The following is a 22133-nucleotide window of genomic DNA, read 5'->3' on the forward strand; positions in this document are numbered from 1 at the left end:
ATAAATAAAATACATAACTGATCCCTGGAATTTATCTGCCACAATAATTACTTCTTTCTTTCTTTTAAAAAACAAAACAAAACATTTTATTGGGGGGCTCTTACAGCTCTTATCACCATCCATACATCCATTATGTAAAGCACACTTATACATATGTTGTCATCATTCTTTTTAAAATATTTTCTTTCTATTGGAGCCCTTGGTATCAGTTCCTCATCCTTTTCCTCCCTCCCCCACCCTCTGTTCGACTTTTGGCTAAGATCAAGTATAGTGTCTGTTCTTATCAGTTTAATTACTTATTTCTTGCTCAACTTTTGTTTACGTGATTTCAAACTTATTAGGAGCCATTTGTGAGGCATTTTGACAGGAAGTCAAGCTTGATAGACTTTAATTTTTAGGAGTTGTCAATTTTAAAATTACAGCTATATTTATATTTTAGCCATATTGTGTGTAGAAATGATGACATTTGCTAATGATAGTAAAAATGGCAGATTTTCTTAGCTTTTGAAATAAAAAATATGGCAAAAAGCTATGAAAAATATCACTTTTCAAAATAAAGGCTGTTTTAGTGCTCAAAACCTATACTTAGTTATGATGAATAAAAAAAGGAAATACTTAGTTGTTTATAGACATTGTTACTTTGCCTTTTATTTAGATGCCATACCCCAAAGATGGCATTTTCCTTTCACAATTAATCAAAATTAACACAATCCTGAACTTTGCATGTGCATAAATACACTGTGAAAATGGAATCAATGGCTCAGATCACTTGGAAAAACAACAAAAAAAGAGGTTTATATCTAAAGTCAGAGAAAAGGCTACTTACTGGTTATTGATTTCTTATAAAATAGTCTAATTTTGCTTACTAGTATTCTTTTTTGTGATGTCAATAACATATTTTATATAGGTTTTGATAAAGAATCTTTGGCATTTCTAGTATCATGGAATTGTGCCATTCTCAAAAGAACAGCAACCTCAGTTGGCTGAAAGGACTGTGAGGACTCAGATGGAGACTACAGTTCTGAAGGAAAAGGCAGAAGGTCCTCCCTATGAGTGGGCGTTTGAGCTCATCCAGTCACTAACGAAACACAAATAAAGTGAATATATTTGCAGTTTAGTAAAATGACAGCCCTTGCATTGGGAGTGTCCGTGTTGTTATCTTCTCAGCACACTTATGATTTTGTAACACTGGAAATTGAGGTTCTTGACGGTCCATGAAAGGTCTATTAGCTAAGTGGAAAAAGTTGTGGTGCACATAGTTGTGGGACTCTAGATGTTTTAAATTAATTTCTTTGCTTCTCAGTTTTCTCATCTATAAAAGAGGATACATATGATAGCAATCCATATTATAGGATTGCTGAGAGAGTTAGAGGTCATACTGTATATAAATTACCCGCTTATAGAAGGAGCTCAATGATAGCTAATTAGATGATCAATGGGATTCGATCTAAAAGCTGATTAGACTTAGAAGCTCAATTTTAACTTCATAGGGAACTGTCTAACTGGAATTACTAGAAATGAATATTTGAAGAAGAAACTAGCAAGCCAAACTTAACATTACCCAGGCACATATAAGCTTGATTTGATATCACTGTATGGCCAATAAACTTTATACTATTTTTTACATAGTAATGTAACTAAAAAAAGGCAGGGATGTATAGTCTAATCCAGTGTTATGCACACAGTCAGAACAAAGGGACGAGAAGGAGAAAATTAGAGCATTAGCTTTATCATTGATTTGGATAGCTTAAAACTAGGAAAACTTGATATATGTCTCTTCCTTAATCAAGTCATTTAATGGACAGACTAAATGAACATGTCCTAGGACACACCGCTGGTAATAAGGATGCAGAACACATATAATTAAGTGTCGATAGACTAGGAGAAGCACAGTAAGAACTGCCTAAGAGAATTTTTAGAACCTGTGAGAAAAGGGATCCTCTTAGAACCTAAATGATTCCTCCCACTTCACTAGTGATGAGTAATTAGAGGGCGCTGCCATAGCTATCAGTCTCTCTTGTATACCTTGAGTACCTGGTCCACAGCTGTTAAGACAAGCTATAGGTAGGTAACGTTAAAAAAATTTTCTTGTCACAACATTCTAAATTACAGGACCCGCTCAAGTAAAGTTATATGCAGTTATCCAATGAACACAAGCCGCAGGACTTCGGCCATCTGAAATCCGGGGCTCAGGATCGGTTAAATGAGACCTGGTGAAGTTGCGTGATACGTGCCGGGTGGTGAGCTGCAAAGTCAGCAGTAGGAACCCACCAGCTGCTCTGCTGGGAGAATACGAGGCTCTCTGTGTCAATAAGATCTACATCCTTAGGAACCTAAACAGGGCCATGTCTACTCTATTCTGGAGGGTCATGCAGAGTTGACTCAATGGTAGTAAATTTTTGGATAGGCAAAATAAGACAAGCAGCAGCCGGTGAAATCCTGTCTTAATCTGAATGATCGGTGCTACGCTATTCGAATCTTTACCTGTGATGCCTTCATATTTTATCTTCCCAAACTGTGTGGTCCCGAATAATGGAGTCCCCTGAAATCTACACATTCTTTCATCCCTTCATCACAAATTGAAAACCCCTCACTCGGGGCCTTTGCATACCTACCCGAAGGACGGCGTGGCAACCCAAACAAGGGTCTTATTCTCATAGCTCGCTCTTACTGGATGAGAGTGACTGCGACGCTGTTGTGTTTAGTGAGCCAAATTTATTTTTCTTTTGGCATGTGGCTGTATTATTTTTCCCTGGCTGCCCTGATATTATGTGGAACTGTATGACTTATCTTTGGCCTAGGTGATAGTAGTATTAGGCCCAGGTGATAAAAATCTCTGGTTTTGATTTTTGTTTTGCTATTTGCTTGTTTTGTTTTATTTATGAGACTCTGAGACAAAAATGTCAATCTTTAAAAGGAATTCTATAATTATTCTAAAGTGCCCAGACTCCAGACTGATTAAGGAATTAGTGAATACTTTGGACCCCTAGTTACAATGATGTAAATTATTCTAGTGCTGAATTATATGCTTTTAAAAAATACTCAACATTCTCCTTTCAGCCACAGCTGCAGGGAGCAACAAGCTCTATGCATCTCTCACCTAACTTCCCACAGAGAACTAGATAGCATTTCTCCTCTTCGGCCAGTGCAGGCAATCAACCTCTCTCTTTCTCTCGCTCTGCTCGCACATGTGTGTGTGTGTGGGGGGGGGGCATGCACACATGCATGTATTGGGTCTTACTAGATGTCATAACATGTCACTTTTTCTGTACGTGCACGGAAGCTGGCGGGGTGGTGACACCCACAAAGTGATCCCTGATCAGAGGATGACAGGAATGGATCAATGCTTTCTTTTTCTTCCCATTCTGCCAGTGCTGAGCCACAATCAGAAGGCCCCTCCCAGATCCCAAGGAATGGAGCCCCAGTGCCCATAGTGGGTTCCAACAAGATGAAACATCTCTGTATCCAACTTTCTTCTTTCCTTGTTCACTCTTCCCTGCCCCTGGGATCATATTTAGACACATACAAATGCACACAACTAGTAACCGGTTCTGTTTTATGTTCATCATAACTTAATCTTTGAAAGTATCTAACTAAATTTACTCCAGGCTGGTAATCTTTCGTAATAATAGTGAAATAAATTGCCCATGTTAATCTCTGATTCAACTGCTATATGTTTTGCCTTCTTTATTCTTGACAGACTAGTTTGCTTATATTCATTAAATTCATTAATTCAATGGTTTACATGATGGGTGGTTGAACTAATTCTTTTGTGGATTCCTGGGCAGGAGTCCAAATTCTAAATACCTTTAATAAGAACTTCTCGCATTCTTTGAACTCACTTATATAGCAAGAATGCTCAAAGTATATTCAGATCAGAAATATGGAAACTTTAACATGGTAAGAGGAAAAAAATTGCTGAAACGTAAATGTTCTACTGAGATACACTTTAAAACCACAAAGGCAGGAGGTTATTTCTAAACTCAATCAACTACAATTCTCTTGAATCCAGGAAATTAACTTTGATATAAAGTAAATCACACAGGACTGGGGCTTCTTAGTTTAAAATTAAATTTGTTTTAATGTGTTGGTTTTTTACTGTATCTGTGCTTCTTTATAACTTAGACCCATAGTACATTTTCATGGGGAATAGGGTAGGGTATTAGTTTTTCCTGATCATCCATCTTGTTAAACCACTGGCTTCTCCCATCATATTTTAAAATAGTAACAATTACCACATTATATTTTCCTGCCATATGTTAGCAGGGGCAGTTTCTTCTGGAAGGATAAAATATAATAAATTTCTCTTTTAAGCTTTCATGCTTTCTCTTTATATTTAAGACTCTGTGTGAAAGACTTATATAGATTTTAAGAAAGGTTGAATGGAGCAATAATTCTGTGACTTACTTTTAGCCTGTTTAAGCAACCATTCTCTGGAGAGGCTATACCAAGTTCAAATACAGTAATTCCAATGATTACTCTGACATTTCCAAAGCCTGAACTCACTCTTCCTTAACATGCAGAAAACAATAGTACCCATTCCCTATGGGTATGTGGCTTTATTAAAACTAACTCTATGAAATACTTAACATAGTAAGGGGGTAAGAAATATTACGATTATAATTTTTGTCATTGCCATCATCATCCAGATCAATATCACCATCAACTTCAGATGTCCAGTGACAGAGGACAAGAAAGAACATCGCACACAGAATACTTCATTTTTGCCACACAACAGGCCTCTGACGCAGTGGTTTACTCTCTCAACTTTACAGGGGAGAAAGTCAAGATTACAAAGTTGGAATTATGGCCCGTCTAATTCCAGCTGAGAGGCTGAAATAAAAACCCATGCCTGCTCAGCTCCAAAGCTCTTGACTTCCTTCTTGAAGTGCAGACTCACACAGAGTCAGAAAACAAAGGGTAGAACAGCTCCTGCAGAAGCAGGCACTCTCCCCTTGAAACTGCCGCTGGAGAACATGATGCGCACGACACAGTAATTGGCTGACTATTAAATCGACAATCCTGGATTAAGGTTTATTTCACAATCACTAACAGTTACATTCTGACTGAATTACATTGTCTGCATTCCTTACTATGGTGGTATTGTTTCTTTCTCCATCTTTCCTTTTTACACTACTTGTTGGGAGTTATAAAATGGTCTGTATATAATGCCTGGCATGGGCAAAAGTGCTCTCTGGTATTTTACCTTTTTATTGCAAATTGGGTGATGGTTTACAGAGAAGGTCAGTTTTGTATTTCACAATTCACATTTTGCGTCAACTCTGGTATGTTTTTAATATAATGATATATATATATATATTTCACATTTTAAATGTATTGAAATGAGCTATATATTAAATTGTTTTTCCTCTTTTTTAAAATTTAGAAACCACATAAAATAAAGGAGTAAAATAATCTTATGCTCAAAAATTTGGCTTTCCAAGCTTCACACATGAATGTCTTCTTTCAAAATACCTGGCCTTGTTGGTTACAGAGGTTTGAAACATTCAGCCAATCTTTCTTCCCGATTATTTATCTTATCTCTATACATTTATTGTTAGTTTAGTAAGTTATGCACACTAGCTATGAGTGTTTACTCCCACTCCTATCATCTTTCTCTACTTGTAATCACTTCAAGTTCAAGCTCGTAAAGTTACCTGAAGACATTTGAGATCTGTTATTATTGGTAGGTGCCACCTTGTTGGTGCTGAGACTTAGCGACCCTAGGCACAACAGAACTAAATACTTCCCAGTGTGGGGCCTTCACACGATGTTCTTATACTTGAGCCCTTGTTGCAGCCACCGTGTCCATCGAGCATGTTGAGGGCCTTCCTCTTTTTCCCTTCCCTATGACCTCACCAAGTGTGATGTCCTGCTCCAGAAACTGGGCTCTCCAGAGAACGTGTCCAAAGTATAGGAGATGCAGTGTTGTCATCTTTACCTCCAAGGAGCATTCTGGCTGTACTTCTTCCAAGACAGATCCGATGGTTCTTTCGTCAGTCAATGGGACGTTCAATATTCTTCGCCAACAATGTAGTTCCAATGCATTGATTTTTTTCAGCCTTCTTTATTCAATGTCCAACTTTCACATGCATATGAGGAAATTGAAAATACCATGGCTTGGGTCAGGTGCACCACAGTCCTCAAAATAACATTTTTACTTGACAACACTTAAAGAGGTCTTGTGCAGCAGATTTAACCAAAGCAAAATGTCATTTATTTCTTGACCACTGCTTCCAAGAGCACTGCCTGTGGATCGGAGGAAGTGCAATCCTTGACAACTTCAGTCTTTCCCAGTTGGTCCAGCTGTGAGGATTTTGAATTTCTTTACATTGAGTTTTAATGCATACTGAAGGCTGTGACCCACCTTTGACCTTCATCAGCAAGTGCTTCAAGGAGGCTTGCTTTCTGCAAGCAAGGTCATTTGCATATTGGAGGTAGTTAATAAACCTTCCTCCAATACTAATAATACCTTCTTTATCATATGACCCAGCTTCTGTGATTATTTGCTCAGCAGATAGATTGACTAAGTATGATGCAGAGCTACAACCCGGAAGCACACCCTCCCTGATTTAAACTACGCGGTATTCCCCTGTTCTGTCCCCACCACTGCCTCTTAATTCACACACAGGTTCTGCATGAGCAGAAGCAAGTGTTCTGGGATTCCCATCTTCTCAAGGCTATGTTATGATCCGCGCAGTTGAATATCTTTGCATAGTCAATGAACCACAGGTAAACATCTTTCTGATATTCTCGACTTTCAGTCAAGATCCAGCTGACACAAGCAATGATATCTCTTGTTTCACATCTTCGTCTGAACCTTTGGCAGCTCCTTGTCTAGGCATCGCAGCAAGTGTCATTGAATGGTCCCCAGGAAACTTTCACTTGCATGTGATATGAATGATATGTTTATAATTTGAGAATTCTCTTAGGTCACCTTTCTTTGTAGTAGGTACGGATATAGATCTCTTCCAATTATCTGTCTTCCAAATTTCTGGGCACAGATGAGTGAGTGCTTCCTGTGCTTCATCAGCTGTGGAAACTGTTCAATTGGTAATCCATCAGTTCCTGGAATCAATTTTGGGATAATGTTTTCACTGCCGCTTGGACTTCTTCCTTCAGTAATACTGATTCTTGCTCATATGCTGCCTCTTGAATTGGCTGAATGTTGATTAGTTCTTTTTGGTATAGCAACTCTGTATATTTTCCCAATTTTCTTTGGATGCTTCCTGAATGCTTCCCTGTGTCTTTCAATATTGAAACTTGATGCTTGAGTTTTTCTTCAGTTTTACAGCTCAGGATATGTTGCGTGTTCTTCCTTTCTGAATTTCTAACTCTAGGTCTTTGCCCATTTTGTTATTTTACTTTGTCTTCTGGAGCTGCCCTTTGAAATGTTCTGCATAGCTCCTTGACTTCAACATTTCTCCCATTTGCCTTAAGATGCTCTGTGACTCAAAGCAAGCTTCACAGTCTCTTCTGACAGCCACTTTGATCTTTAACTTATTTTCTTTTCAATGACCTTTGGATTGCTTCCTGTGCTGTGTTTTGGAGGTCCTCCCACAGCCCATCACTGTGTGATGCATCTGTGCTTGACATTCAGATGGGATAGATGCAAGGTTGTATTTCGGTTCTTGTGGACTTGTTTTCATGTTTTTCAACTTTCACCTAAACTTACCTGGGAACAATTGATGATCCATTCCACAGTCAGCCCCTATCCTGGTTATATCTGCAGGTATTGAGTTTCTCTATTGTTTATTCCTAAAAATATAGTCAATTTGATTTCTGTGCATGCCACCTGGAGAAGTCCATATGTGCAGTCACCACTAGTGTAGCTGAATAAAAGTCTTTGTGACGAAGAAATCATTGGTCTTATAAAATTCTATCATGAGACACCCTCCCCCCGCCCAGCCTAGTATCCATTAGCAAGGCTGTTTTTGCCAACTTTTGTTCCTTCTTTATTGTTTCCAACCCCCAATAATTATCAATGCATCTTTATACTATGTTTGATCAATTTCAGACTGAGATGTTGCTAAAGTAAAAAATGCATCTCTAGCTTTAGTGGTGGGTGCATACATTTAAATAACAGTTGTATCAACTGTATTTCCATGGATGTAGATAGAGATGATGCTATCTCAGACAGCAGGGCTCTTCAAGGTCGATCTGGAAATGCCCTTTTTGATGGAGAATGCAACACCATTCCTCTGGATTGGGTCACTCATGACGTAGTACACCATATGACTTTCTGATTCCAAATTGCACATACAGTCCATTTGAGCTCACGTATGCCTAGAATATTGATCTTTATGCATTTTGTGTCATTTTAAACACATCCATTTTCCCTGTATTCACACTTTGCATACTCCAAGTTCCCATTATGAACTAATGTTTATCACTGTTTGTTTTGATGTTGAGTGTGCCCATCAGCAAATGAAAGTTGCAAAGCCTTCTCTCCCACAGGCTTTCTTCCGTCCACTTCATGATGATCGACTCTACTTTGCGAAGGCAGCCTTTCCTCAGTCACAGTTTGAGTGTCTTCCAACCTCAAGGGCTCATTTTCTGGCACTGTCTCTGACAATATGCTTCCTCTATCATTAAGTTTTCAGTAACTGGCACTGTTTTTGAAGCTATCTATAGTGTTTTCCATGGTTAATCCCCCTGAAGTGAACGGCCTATGCCTTCCTCTTCATCTGTTCTGAGCCCGGGAGTTCTGCAACCCTTCTTGTACCTGAAAGGCCAGCAACTGCGCCTTCAGCATCACCGCAGCACATAAGCCACCACAGGATTCTCCTTGAGATCTACCAGATCATAATACATGGTTCCAGAAATAACTGAACATTAGTTTGGTGGTCTGCTTAAAACCTTGCATTCTTTTTTGTGGTTACAGAAATATGGTTTTTGCCAAAGTCATATTGGAACACTATATTTGATCACTCGGTTTGTATTATTTGTATAAAGCCTCAATCATTATTTAGTGCCTAGTTTTTGTCTGCCGTTGCATTGAACAAAATAGATTTTTAAAATTTTGCTTCATGGAATTAATAATCCATGAGTGGATGCAAAGAGAGCACAAGCATTGGGCAGGAAAGCCAACTGCATAGATACAGCCAAGTGTATGGCATTGCCCACAGACCACAATCTGAAAGGACACCCGCAGTCCACTAGATGCCTAGTATCTGAAGAGCCAATGAACCACTGCTCTAACATCCCGAGAAGTCATTGACGCTATTTGATATCCATTTGCTGATCTGTAAAGGCAGAATAATGATGCCAATTCCTCTAAATTAGACACTTACTGTGCTCCAAAGTATCGGGTGACTTCACCTTTTTTACACAATCAAGTTTGAATTATTTAGCTTTGTATTAAAGACCTCAATTATTTTCCTAGCTTCAATTTCCCAATTCGTATTCCTTTTTCAAAGGTGAGCTCTCCTTTTTCTAGCTTGATTATTTCCACAAGTTCTGTAAGAATCAACTCAAGGAAAGTTTTCTTTGTGACCTTTTGATTGTTGGCAATTTTCTACTCTCCTATACAATGTTATGAGATACATGTTTGGTATATTTATAACTGTTCTCTTTGAAAGGAATTCTAGAAGCAGAACTATTGAGCTAACCAGGAGGAATGTTTTAAGGATGCTGTTATACATTACTGAGGTGCTTTACATCAACATTTTATAAGAATTTTTATCTTAAAAGACCCTGGCTATCCAAATGCCCTATTAACTTAGTTTTCATTTTGGCCAATGTTTGCCATCACACAGGACTTTTTACATCTTTCTTAGGTAGGCCAATTAGAAATTCCTGTGTCAGTGTTAACAATTACTTTACAATTGTCCAAAAAAAAATTAAAGAGGATGTAGTGTTACTTGCAACATAAATCAATGGGACACAAAACATTGTAAGAGACAACACATTTGAAAATGTCTGTTATGTATTAATAAATGTTTTTAGTATGATAACTTTTAACCTACCTGATAGCCTTCCACCACTTTTTCTATAACGTGCTCCCAATGAACAGACATCTCCGAAGATGATAAGACCTTGACCCCCACTGCTGTGGGGGCTTCATCGGGAGCTGAAATTTGATGAAAACATTACATCTTAGTAAGACATTTACGAAAAGAAATTGAAATAACACTACCTGCAATCTGAACAAATTTAAACAATTTAATATTTCTAAACTATAAGATAAAATCTAATTATGTTTTCCTCAATGTTTAATAATGTAATCTGATTTTAGAGTTATCAGTGAAAAATCACACACATATTCATAATCAAGAATGTTTACATAGCTATACATACACATGCATAAAGTCACACGACACACTATCACCTTACATACATACACGAACACATATAACTTGTTCCAATGTAGACATATAAAAAACTTCACGAATTTCTGTGATATTTGTGAGCAAGAACCACATTACTTTTTATCCCCCAAATTATTTGTTTAAGAAAGCCTGTTGTTGCAAATTAAAATTTTAATTATTTATCTTATTAACTCTACATTATAAAAATGGAAATTTGATATTTATTATCTAAAACTACTTTTTACAATTAATTTTCTCTGACTTGCTAGTCACGTGACATTGCAAGATATTATGTCTGGTAAATAATGTCATTAACATTATTATTAAATTTCACTCCTTTCTGTTCAAGGTAAGATATTGTTTTTCTCCTTGCCCTCAGGATCATTTGGAATACATTTTGACAACCCCCTCCGCTGGGGCTCAGGAAAGCTTTTATGCATCTAATCTTCCAACTGGGCATCAAGTCAAATATGTATCAAAATGGTCTTTGTTCGGGGAAGAAATAATTTATATCCCTTATGAAATTTACACAAAGAAACTAAGGAACCATTTAAGTAGGGGTGATTAATTTTTTTATTTTTCATTAACATGCTATAATCCTATTTTTATGTTTTAAAATATGGTACATATTGATACTGTTGCCTCTTTAACTCATGTAAGCATGTGACAATATGATTGGTTTTCTAGCAATAAAAGAAATGAGTAGCATTCATAAAAGTTTTGACCCAGGTTGGTTTTATGAGACTCATGATGCAATTAGGAAATAAATATAATTAAATACAAATGGTCGTGAATATATAGAACAGAAGCTTGAACTTTTTCCTGAAAACTTACTTGAGTATTAAATAAAACAGCAAGGGAAGATATGGAATGAGAAGATAACCTATAAATTTTTTATGTTTATGTTCTCTGTGCAATGTACTCACTATCACACAGTACCTTACTCTCTGTGCAATGTACTAAGATTATTAAAATTGAATCAAGTTATAGCTACAAAACTCATAGCTACAAAAAGGCAGGTTTTATCATTCAGGACTTGTCCACTGTTTGATTATAGTATTAAATAATATCTTCTACTTTTTAATTTTGTCTATGTATTTGAGCTCTGGTGGCGTAATGATCACATAACAGGCTACTAACCACAAGGTCCACAGTTTGAAGCCACCTCAGGAGAAAGACATGGCTTTCTATTCCCATAAAGAGTTACAGTGTCAGAAACTCCCAGGGGGCAGTGTACCCTGTCCTATAGGGTCAGCGCGAGTCAGCATCGACTCAAAGGCATTGGCTTGGTATTTATACATATGATTTTATACATATACAGCACACTTGAGATCACTTATAGATTTGAACTGAGTATAGATTTCTATAGAACTTTATTGTAAAAAAAATAGCTGATGTTTTGTGACCTATAGAAATTTCTAAAATTTTCTTGGGGAAAAAAAGCTCTCTGGAAATATTGCTATTTCATCAATGAAGGCATAATTGTGCATTTACTAGACTGCACAAGAGCTCTGATAGATGGAAATCAGAAGATGAACCTCTCAGATAGGGGTGATGGAAGGCATTGAGGAATTCTGAATCCTGGAAACTCTTAACCAATACCACAATGGCCTCTGGACCACTGTTAGCACCATTTGAAAACAGAAATATAAAAAGGGGTTTCAGTGCTAGAGGTCACAGTCAGGTCTACTCATCACGCAGATGATGCAATTCAGTACAAAACTAACTCCAAGCACACGCACAGTAAGGTGATCTCTGAGTCTGAACTACATGAGTCCCTGCAAGTTTAACTCATTGAATGAGTAAATGAAAATAAAAATGGAAAAATCCCAAACTTAAGGACGCATGTTCAAGTGTGCTGGTATGTGTAAGTATTATTTAGTCAGTTCAGTTTTCTGAGAAATAAAGTCCCCTTGTCAGCTCCTCTGGCTTTAGTACTCAACGAAAGAGCACATGGCCAGAAAAAGCAGGGTGGCTGCCTGTGTTCAGCAGAAGGTCTGGTCATACGTCAAGAGAGAGATATGTGTATATATGATCCACTTGATTCCATTTCTCCAATACACTAGTGCTTATGAGGAGTGGTTTAGAAGTAGAAAGCCTTGGATTTAAGTCTTCTACTCTATTTATTGGGGAACTACATCACTGACTCCCCAAGGCAAATGCATTAGGTAAGAAGCAAATAAACATCTATCTGCTTTCCTAGCCATTAATTTTTTACAACCTACCTAGGAATAAAAATACAAAGGAAGATCTCTTCTATCATAAAATGTATAATAACATAACTCAAATATAAAGTGATAGAGATAATTATAATTATATTTAATTTAAAATCATGCTATTTAGAAAAGATGTATTAAGTCATCTATGTTTAGTTCCCTTAAAGCTACTTTCTTTAAAAAAAGAAGAAGAAGAAAGAAAGAAATCCTGCATTAGTGTTTTTCCCCCAAAAGGATTTTTCCTATCCTAAGAAAAAAGTTCACCTGGCTTTCTGCCTTTTAAAAGTATAGATATACTCATATATAGAATCCCTCAAATAAACTCCCAGTACTCTATTGTAATAATAACAACAATAAAAGTTTGCTTAAATGCTACAATTACACCAATTTTGGGTTCAAAAGAGTAATGTTACAAAGGAATCTGAATGACACGGCATTTGTAGTAAACAGGCATACTAGATTCCATATCGAGAAGTTCTGGCTGACATAATTCTCACCCACAGGCCAGAAGTCATTTTAGTGGAGATTTCATATCTAAATTATCATGGGTCTAAAAGATGTAGATTTTAGTTGACACATTTGTAACTTAGACGAAGAAAAAGTGGAAAAGTTTTCATTTCACATAATTCTCATTTAATAACTGCATACGCAAAACCAAACAAAGTCACTGCCATTGAGGCCATGCTTAGTTTAGAGTGACCCTCTGCGGGTTTCTGAGACTGTTAGCTGATTACAGGAGTAGAAAGCTCAGTGTTTCTCCACGGAGCTGCCGGTGGTTTTGAACTGACGTCCATGAGGATCGCAGTAAAAGGTGTAACCGCTACACTACCAATAAATGTATAGGGCGATTTCTCTTAACCCTTTCTACCTCCATAGGTGTAGCCTCCGAAAGCCACAGGGGCAGTTCTGCCCTGTCCTGCAGGGTCACTCTGAGTCGGAAACTCGATGACACCGAATTGATTGTAGTGAACCATGAAAATAAATACAAGATAGTAATCTCCACACCTCCCCCTTTAATCATGCTAGAGGTTTCCTTCTACGTACCGTCTTGTGCTGAATTAATGACCGCCGTGAGGCTGTATGGCCCATCCCCTTTATTGTTGAAGGCCTTCACTTTCACCTGAAATGCAGTGGATGGACGCATCGTCTCATCTTTGTGGACATATCTGCCAGTGTCGGGATTCGTAACTGTAACTTTTTTCCATTCTTCTCCATCAAATGGCTTAAATGCCACTATGTAACCAAAATTGTTGCCGTAATGATATTCTCTTGACAAAGGCTAGGAGAAATTAAAATATTGAATAAATTTGAGCCAAGCAGTTAACTGGAACAACAAAACAAAAAATAAGCCATGCAAATAATAACAATATTTGGGATGCATACTTGTAGAAACATTCATTACTCACTGAATAAGTGAGCGCTGGCAGACGTTTCAAAGCAAAAACCTGTTTCAAATGGGATAACCTCACGTGCCAATGAGCAGCCTTGCTAAATCCCTTGGACACTCCAGGGGAAACCCTCCCCACTGGGCCTTTCCACTTCTGGTTCTTTCTGCCCGGGAGATTGTCCTCCTGTGTCCCATCGGAATCTTACACTTTATTTTTTGCTTAAAGCCACCCCTTTGATAATGCTTGCCCTGTCCACAGAATCTGCCATTTCAAGACTTCTTTCCCCTTGCTCCATATCCAGCATCCACCTTCATTTTTTTCTTTAACACTGTTGTGATTTTTATTTTCTACATAATTCTCTCTTTCAACTACCATGCCATTAATTTCTTGAAGGTGGAGATTTATGTCAGCTTTGTTGACTTTCCCCTAGTATTTCAAATAATATTGATTGAATGGATGACTTCATGATCTTCTCTGGAGCCAAAAATCAAACACAGGAGAGTGCTACAAGGCTCTAGTTCTTTATAGTGATCGACCAAGAAGCAAGTCCGAGGGACGGTGAATAAGAAGAGATGGTATTAAGAAGTCAGAAGAGAACTACAGGTCACGCTGCACTTCTTTGAAGGAGGTTGAGTTTGGGGTCTGTCAGACTTTAACACTAAAACAAGTGCTCTGTTCTCATCTTCTCAGATGTTTCTCCTCTCTATGCACACCAATTGTCCAGCAAAGGAATCCCAACCAGCCCTGACCGACTGTCATTTTAAAATACCACCTAAAGCTAGTGAGCACTTGTCATTTAGTCTGTTAGTTCTTAGGTACGTGTGCCAAAACTGAAGCTAAGGTGCTTTAAGAATAAAAACCTCGAACTACAGCTAACACAGTTCTTTCGATATACTTATGTTAAACAGGAGCATAAGGGATGTAGCCAGTTGAAACTGGACTTAGTTGCTTATTATGAGTATCCTGAAGGATGATCCCAAGAATGTACAAATTGTACTTTTCTATAATACAAGGACTTTAAAATCACAATTGAATAATGTGAGCTTCTTCCCCCACCCCAAATCTTGGTTTAAATATAATTTAATATCAATTACAAAATATGACCACGGTTTTGCTCAATAGTCACTTACTGTCTAAATCAGTTTGATTTATGTAAAAAACAAAGCCTGTCATTTTGCCTGCAGTCACTTAAATTACTTTGGAACCACCATTGTATTCTTGGATTACCTGTGGTGATGAAATACTAACATGGTTTAATGAATAGGTGGGGTTTCTAAAAAATATACTACCAGCATAGGTGCCGCATACCAAATCCAGAGAAGCTTCGGTTATCAGTCTCCCCGACTCTCTCTCATATCAGAAACCCAGTCAAGATATATTATTTTCAAGACATAATCTCTGATATATAAATTGCATTTATGCCATGAATGTTTAATAAAACATATTGGGTACTTCAATAACTAGCCCCTGAATTGACGTCTAAGGCTGAGCGGTCCTGGGGAATTACATTCACAAAAGAAATGATCACAGTCTATGATGAGGGAGGAAACGGACTCTTATTTTAAAATGATTTCAAAATGATTTCAAAATGAAAATGTGTGAACTGAATCTTTGGAATTTATAATGTTCAAAGGGAACATGGAAAATTATAGTTGGGTCTCAAGACCACAATGAGTTCAAAATATCTCTAGAATCATTTAGTTGAATGCTTAATCTTCAAGGGCAATGGGTCTTCAGGATCCATTTTATTTTATTTTTTTTGTATGGAACTGTGCACTAAAACGCTTGGTAGGAAATTGACAAGTGTTTATGATTATTATGATTTATTACTAGGTGATGCCGAGCCAGTTCTCTACCATAGAAAGCTGATGTACAACAGACTCAAACACCACCTCACGATCGCTCTTATGTTTGAATCCTGTGTTAGTCACTGAGTCATCCGTCTGGTTGAAAATCATCCTTCTACTTTACTACACATGGTGTCCTTTGCCAGAGACTGGTCTCTCCTGATAAAGTGTCCAAAGTACATGAACTGCAGTCTTGCTATCCCTGCCTATAAAGAGCATTCTGGCTGTACGTCTTCAGAGGCAGATTTGTTTGTCCTTTTGGCAGTCAGTGGTACTTTCCATAGTGTTCGCCAGCACCGTAATCCAAATGCACTGATTCTTCTTCGTTCTTTCTGATTCCATGTATAATTGTCATACGGTGCTCCATGTAATACCATGGGTTGGGTCAGGCACTCTTAAGTCCCCGGAGTAACATCCTTGCTTTTCAATACTTCAAAGAGGTCTTCTGCAGCAGATTCTCCCAGTGCAATGTATCATTTGTTTTCTTGATTTCTGCTTCCTTGGGCACTGATTGTGTATCCAAGCAAGATAAAATCTTCCACAACTTCAATCTTTTCCCCATTTAGTATGTTACTTATTGAATCAGTTGTGAGGGATTGTGTTTTCTTGACATTGAGTTGTAATCCATAGTGAAGGCTATCACCCTTGATCTCCACCAGGAAGTGCTTCAAGTCCTCCTCACTTTCAGCAAGCAAGGTTGTGTCACTTGCTTATATCAGATTGTTTAATAGTCCTTATTCCAATCCTGATCTCACATTTTCTTCATACAATCCAAATTCTTTGATTATTTGCTCAGCGTACAGATTGACTAACTATGGTGAGAGGATACAACCTTGATATACACCATTCTTGATTTTAAACCATGCAGTATTCCCTCTTTCTGTTCACACACCTACCTCATGATCCATTTGCAAGGTCTGCATGGACACAAATATGTTTTTGAATTCTCATTCCTTCCAAAGCTATCAAGGTTTCTGTTATGGCCCACAGAGTCGAATAACTTTGCATAGTCAATAAAGCACAGGTAAGCATCTTTCTTATAATCTCCGCTCGCAGCCAAGAATCATCTGACATCAAAAATGACTTCCTTTGTTCCATATCTTCTTCTGAACCTGGACTGAATTTCTGGCAGGTCTCTGTCAATGTACTGCTGAAACCATTATTGGATGATCTTCAGTAAAATTTCAGTTGTATGTGATATTAACGATATTATTTTGTAATCTGTGCATTTTGGGAGGGGGTCACCTTTCTTTGGAATGGCTACAAAGATCTCTTGTAGACATTTGCTCAGGTAGCTATCTTCCAAATTTCCTGGCATAGAAACATGATTGCTTCCAATGCTTCATCAACCTGTTAAAATATTTCATTTGATATTCAGTCCATTCATGGAGCCTTGATTTTGGCTAATGTCTCAGTCCTGCTCTTACTCCCTCCTTCAGTACCATTGGTTCATATGCTACCACTTGAAATGGCTAAATGTTGGCCAGTTCTTTTGCGTAGAGTGACTCTATGTATTACTTCCATTTTGGGGGATGATTTTTGCATTATTCGGTATTTTGCCTATGGATCCTTTCAATATTAGAACTAGAGGCTTGCATTTTTCCTTTTTCTATTTCAGTTTAAAATATGCTGAGTGCATAATTTCTTTTTGGTTTTATAACTCTAGGTCTTTGAACATTTGATTATAATATTTTATTTTGCCTTCTCAAGTTGTCCTTTGAACTTTTCCCTTCTGCTCTTTGCCTTCATTATTTCTTCCAATTGCCTTAGCTACTCTTCCATTAAAAGCAAGCTTCTTCTAACATCCTTTGATCTCTCTTTCAGGTCTCTTTGTTGACCTTTAGCTTTTTTTCATGGATGCGTGACACTCTTGATGTCCCCCCACAGCGCTTCGGGTCTTCTGTCATATTATTCAGTTTATCATATCTGTTATTGAGAAATTCTGACATTCAGATGGGACCGATGCAAGGTAATATTTTGGCTCTCGTGGATTTATTTTCACTTATTTAAGCTTCAAATTGAACTTAGCCTGGTTTTACCTGCTGATACTGAGCTTCTCTGTCCTCTCTTCTCCCACATGAGGCCAATTTGATGTCTTTCTACTCCATATAGGGTCACCTTTTGTGTTGTTGAAAATAGATAGGAACAAGCCATTGGTTTACAAAGTGTATCATGCAACCTCCAGTTTCATTTCTATCATGAAGACCATCTTTTCCAACTACTTTCTTCCTTTTTCTTTCCACCTTCTGCATTCTAAAATTCAATAATTATTCATGCAGATGGATTGCATGATTGATCCACTTCAGACTGAAGACATTGTATAATTCTTCACTTTCCGCACCACTAGATTTAGTGGCTGGTGCATACATAAACTTGTATTGACTAGTTGTCCTGGTGAGTGAAAAGATACGATGCTGTCAGACAGCACTGTACTTCAAGAGAGCTCTCGAAATGCTCTTTTGATGATTACTGTGATTTCACTCCTCCTGAATGTGCAGAGCAACCACATGACTTTTCTAATTCAACATGGCCAATACCCGTCCATTTCGGTTCCCTAATGCCTAGGCTAGCAGCAATCTTTATGTGCTTCTTTTCATTGTCTTGACAATTTCTAAGATTCATAATTCGTGCAAAGTTCAAATTATTAATAGATGCTTGCAGCTGATTCTTCTCATTTTGAGTCATGCCCCATCAGCAAATGAAAGTCCCAAAGACTTTATTTACTCTCATGGACTTGATTCCACCTACACCATCATGGTTGACTACTTTGAGAAGGCAACCCTCTTTGACTGAGAGGCTGATCTTCTAAGAGGCTCATCTTCTGTCATTCTATTTGACACAGTTATGAGTTCATGAAGAAAATATTATTTATTCATTTGGGGCATTCATTTGATAGTCTTATTTATTTTAATGTATTGTAGGAAGAAACATGTGCTTGAGATTAAATATATGTAAAGCAGTCTACATACAATTGGCTACTCCTACTTACCGCCCATGTTATGGTAAGTTCTCTATTGCTTCCACCTCCTCCTCCTACATCTGATGGAGCGACATTAGGTGCTAAAACAGACAAAAATAACAACAGAATTAGAAGCTATGAGATATAGAAGCCAAAGTTATTTATAGCTTTTCCTTTATCTAGGAAAGAGGAGCTGTGCAAATGGTTCAATTGTAATCACAATTGCTCACAGTAGCTGTGATAATGTTTGAAGGTCAAGATGAACATTAATGATATGCCACAAGAAATGTGCCACTTTCCAGCACCAAAGTGTAGAGAGGCAAATTTACTGTCTCTTCAGATTGCTTTATCTGTATGCCCTTTAATATGGTTCCAAAATATTAAGTATACTCTGCTGCAGAGAAAGCTGCTACCTAACACTCTCAGATCTGCTTATTTTATAAAAGTCACATCATTTTGGACAGTTTTCATGTTGAATAAAGACCTGGTCAAAGATAGATTGAGCTATTAAAACACAAAACCACCACCAAAAATCAGAACACATGAACAAAAATAGCAATATACTTTGTTGTGAAAATATTTTGCAGACCTTATTCAAAATCAATTGTAGCCAACAAGTCTAATGACTTGTTTTTAAAACCCTATGTACTTCTGGAAACTTACAGCTTTGCTGGTTATACACTAAAGGTACAAGGAAACGCCATGTTCGCATTAGCATTTTATCGTCCTTTTGCAAATGGCACAAACAAAAGCATTCTTGTCTTGTCCCCTAGGTACCTAATTCCGTATCTGAATGTCCTCAGAAATCTGTCCACATCAGTGACTCCAACACTCTGGTTTCTACCATCTTCATGATACTGCGATCATTTTTCAATTGTGGCCAACAAGTCCAATGACCACCTTTTATGTCATCCTGTGCGTTTCTCTCTGTCCTTGAAGCTCCTTCCCAGTGAGACACTGGATTTGACTGGATGTGACCCTCTAGTACCACCTAACTGGAGCTGCCACAAGGTGTGAAGCATAATTTATCCTAGAACTCAAGGCACTTGGCAGCAGCTACACAGACGAAGCCCAGGTTGCTCCAGAAGATGTTTCCCTAAAGCTATGGCTTAGCTCAGTTTTAAATATCTTTTCTCAATCTATTGACATTATAAAGCAGAGATCAAACGTGAGTACTTCCTGGGTCCCCGATCCTTCCCAATAGGAGAATGCTCTGCCGTCTACAGACTACTCACAGCAAACAGTCATTGACTGGTTTACAGGTTCCCACATATACTTTGGATTCAAAGATATATAAGTATACCTCAAAGTGTCTAATATTCGTCTTGCAAATTCTTTGGTGAAGCACACACAGAAATTGTACAGAAACAAAGCTATAATTATATATTTTTGAACATAATGGTTTTACTTCCCAATGAAAAAGTTAATATGAAGTGTGAGATATTTCATTAGACTACTCGGCTCTCGTTATGCGAGGTTATGTGAGGGTGGGAAATGAAACAGAGCACAGAGGTGTTAAAAGGTAATTTATTGAAATACTTGAGATACAATATACAACAAAGGCCCTGATGTTAAAATAACTCCTGGAAATTCTTTTAGCCTCATAACTCATATTGTGAAGTTAAAGGCTTTGTGCTATATATAGAGGGAAAAAGACACTTTGTCTTATAAAACAATGAATAAATCAAATTTTGTATACTTAACTCTAAATATAGGCAGAGTAGTCACAGAGACATAATTTAAAAAATAACCCCAATAATTTATTGTGCTGAAATTTGTTGAATCACACATTCCCTTTGTCAGTGCATGTCCTATTTTCTGAAGCAATTCCTTGTCCTGCTATTCATCATATCAATAGTAACCTTTTTTTTTCTACACTAAAATGGAAATTCAGGATGTTTCTATTGAATGGACTTTCCCCTCCATTTTATCATGATTATTGTGATTTATTTATATTGAATTTCAAATAACAAATTCATAATTCTAGATGCAGTTGCCTTTCAAAAATCATGCCCTGAATTTAAGATGATAAAATCAAGATATGCAAGTGAGAGAAACCCAAAGTAAGAAATAATACTTGAAAATAGGGTGTTTCTATGTCATAATTGGATTACTAATTGACTCAAATTTTCCTGTTTTGCCTTGACTATTCTGTTTATCATTTTCAGCTGAAAAATATTTCATAGGCTTAAGTAACATAAAGTACATACATTACATGAAACTGAGAAAGAAGCAGCTAGGTGCCTTATATTTATCCCAGCAGACACAGGAGGACTTGGGCAAATAGGAATTCCCTTAAGAAAAGTAAATCATCCTAAGAACTTCGGTCTGTAGGGCAGTTTACAGAGAACAAAGTAGACATTCTTTAAACATGAAATCATTAAATAGAACTTAAACTATTATTTAAGAAAAATACTAAATTTCTGAATTAACCATGAACAAACACCACTTATAATTTTACTGTGAAAGGTTAAAAATAGTGAGGTTATGTTGTGAGTTTGTCTTTTTAACATCATTTTAGTCTAATAGAGATCCCTTTATGATATGCATAAGAGAGATTCTGTATTTCAATGATCTCAGGAAAATAAAAAGAAAAACTAATTTCATGACTATTCTCTCCTATGAAAAGAAGATAATGATAATTTTCCTTTTATATATGAAGGCTTAATTCACATAGAAGTACTACTTTGGACTCTAGTGTTTTGGTCGATAATATGCATATTAGTGTATGACAAGTCCTAAATTATAAAAATCATGAAGTATATAAAAATATGATTCTGATTCAAAATATGTTGACTATGTTAGTTCTAGATAATTTAAAAATAAGTCAGCTGGGGAAAACAATTGGTTGGGCAAAAAAATTTTTCATAAAGTGAAATAATCTTAAAGCATCATAAAATTAATATTAAAATGAGCTTAGCCCCAATTGGATTTATGTTTTTAATTTAGTAAAATCATTAACACTTTCTAACTTATTTCTCAGTATAATAGCAAAGAAAATGACCAATTAATAAATTAACATTGTAAAACACAAGATATAGATAGATAGATAGTAGATATATGTATATCATAGGTTTATATATATAGTCTATATATATAGTAGTGGAATCTTTTAAATCAAGTGATGTAAATTCCATCATTGCTTTAATGGCTCCTTTTTAAAAAATAGTTCCTTATTAACTGACAATTGTCAGAAACATCATTTTAACTTTTGTCTCCCTCCCTTTTTTTTCTGCAAATAATTCTTGAGCACGGACTATGTTAAACACCAAAATATGCAGAAGTGAATAGAGTCTGAATCCAACATGCATTTGTGGTGGTAGATATTACGTATACAATTCAATGTATTGAATATTACTGCTTTGTAAAGGTTTCCTCATGAAAGGGATGAATGACAAGCCCAGGTTTGCTAA

General features: G+C 36.9%; 1 protein-coding gene across 2 annotated transcripts in view; it reads right to left on the bottom strand.

The window, feature by feature from the left end:
- CNTN1 (contactin 1) overlaps positions 1-22133 on the bottom strand; it is a 395926-nt gene that overhangs the window by 44680 nt on the left and 329113 nt on the right. For both annotated transcript variants that reach the window (XM_045287251.1, XM_004711445.2), the window contains 3 exons: positions 18751-18821; positions 13571-13805; positions 9969-10072 (listed from right to left, as the gene is read on the bottom strand). In XM_045287251.1, the coding sequence (XP_045143186.1) occupies positions 9969-10072; positions 13571-13805; positions 18751-18821 (410 nt within the window). The remainder of the gene's footprint in view (positions 1-9968; positions 10073-13570; positions 13806-18750; positions 18822-22133) is intronic.

The sequence above is a fragment of the Echinops telfairi genome, unplaced genomic scaffold, assembly GCF_000313985.2.
Source record: "Echinops telfairi isolate 266 unplaced genomic scaffold, ASM31398v2 ScPeMD7_12;HRSCAF=54, whole genome shotgun sequence".
Taxonomy (NCBI): domain Eukaryota; kingdom Metazoa; phylum Chordata; class Mammalia; order Afrosoricida; family Tenrecidae; genus Echinops; species Echinops telfairi.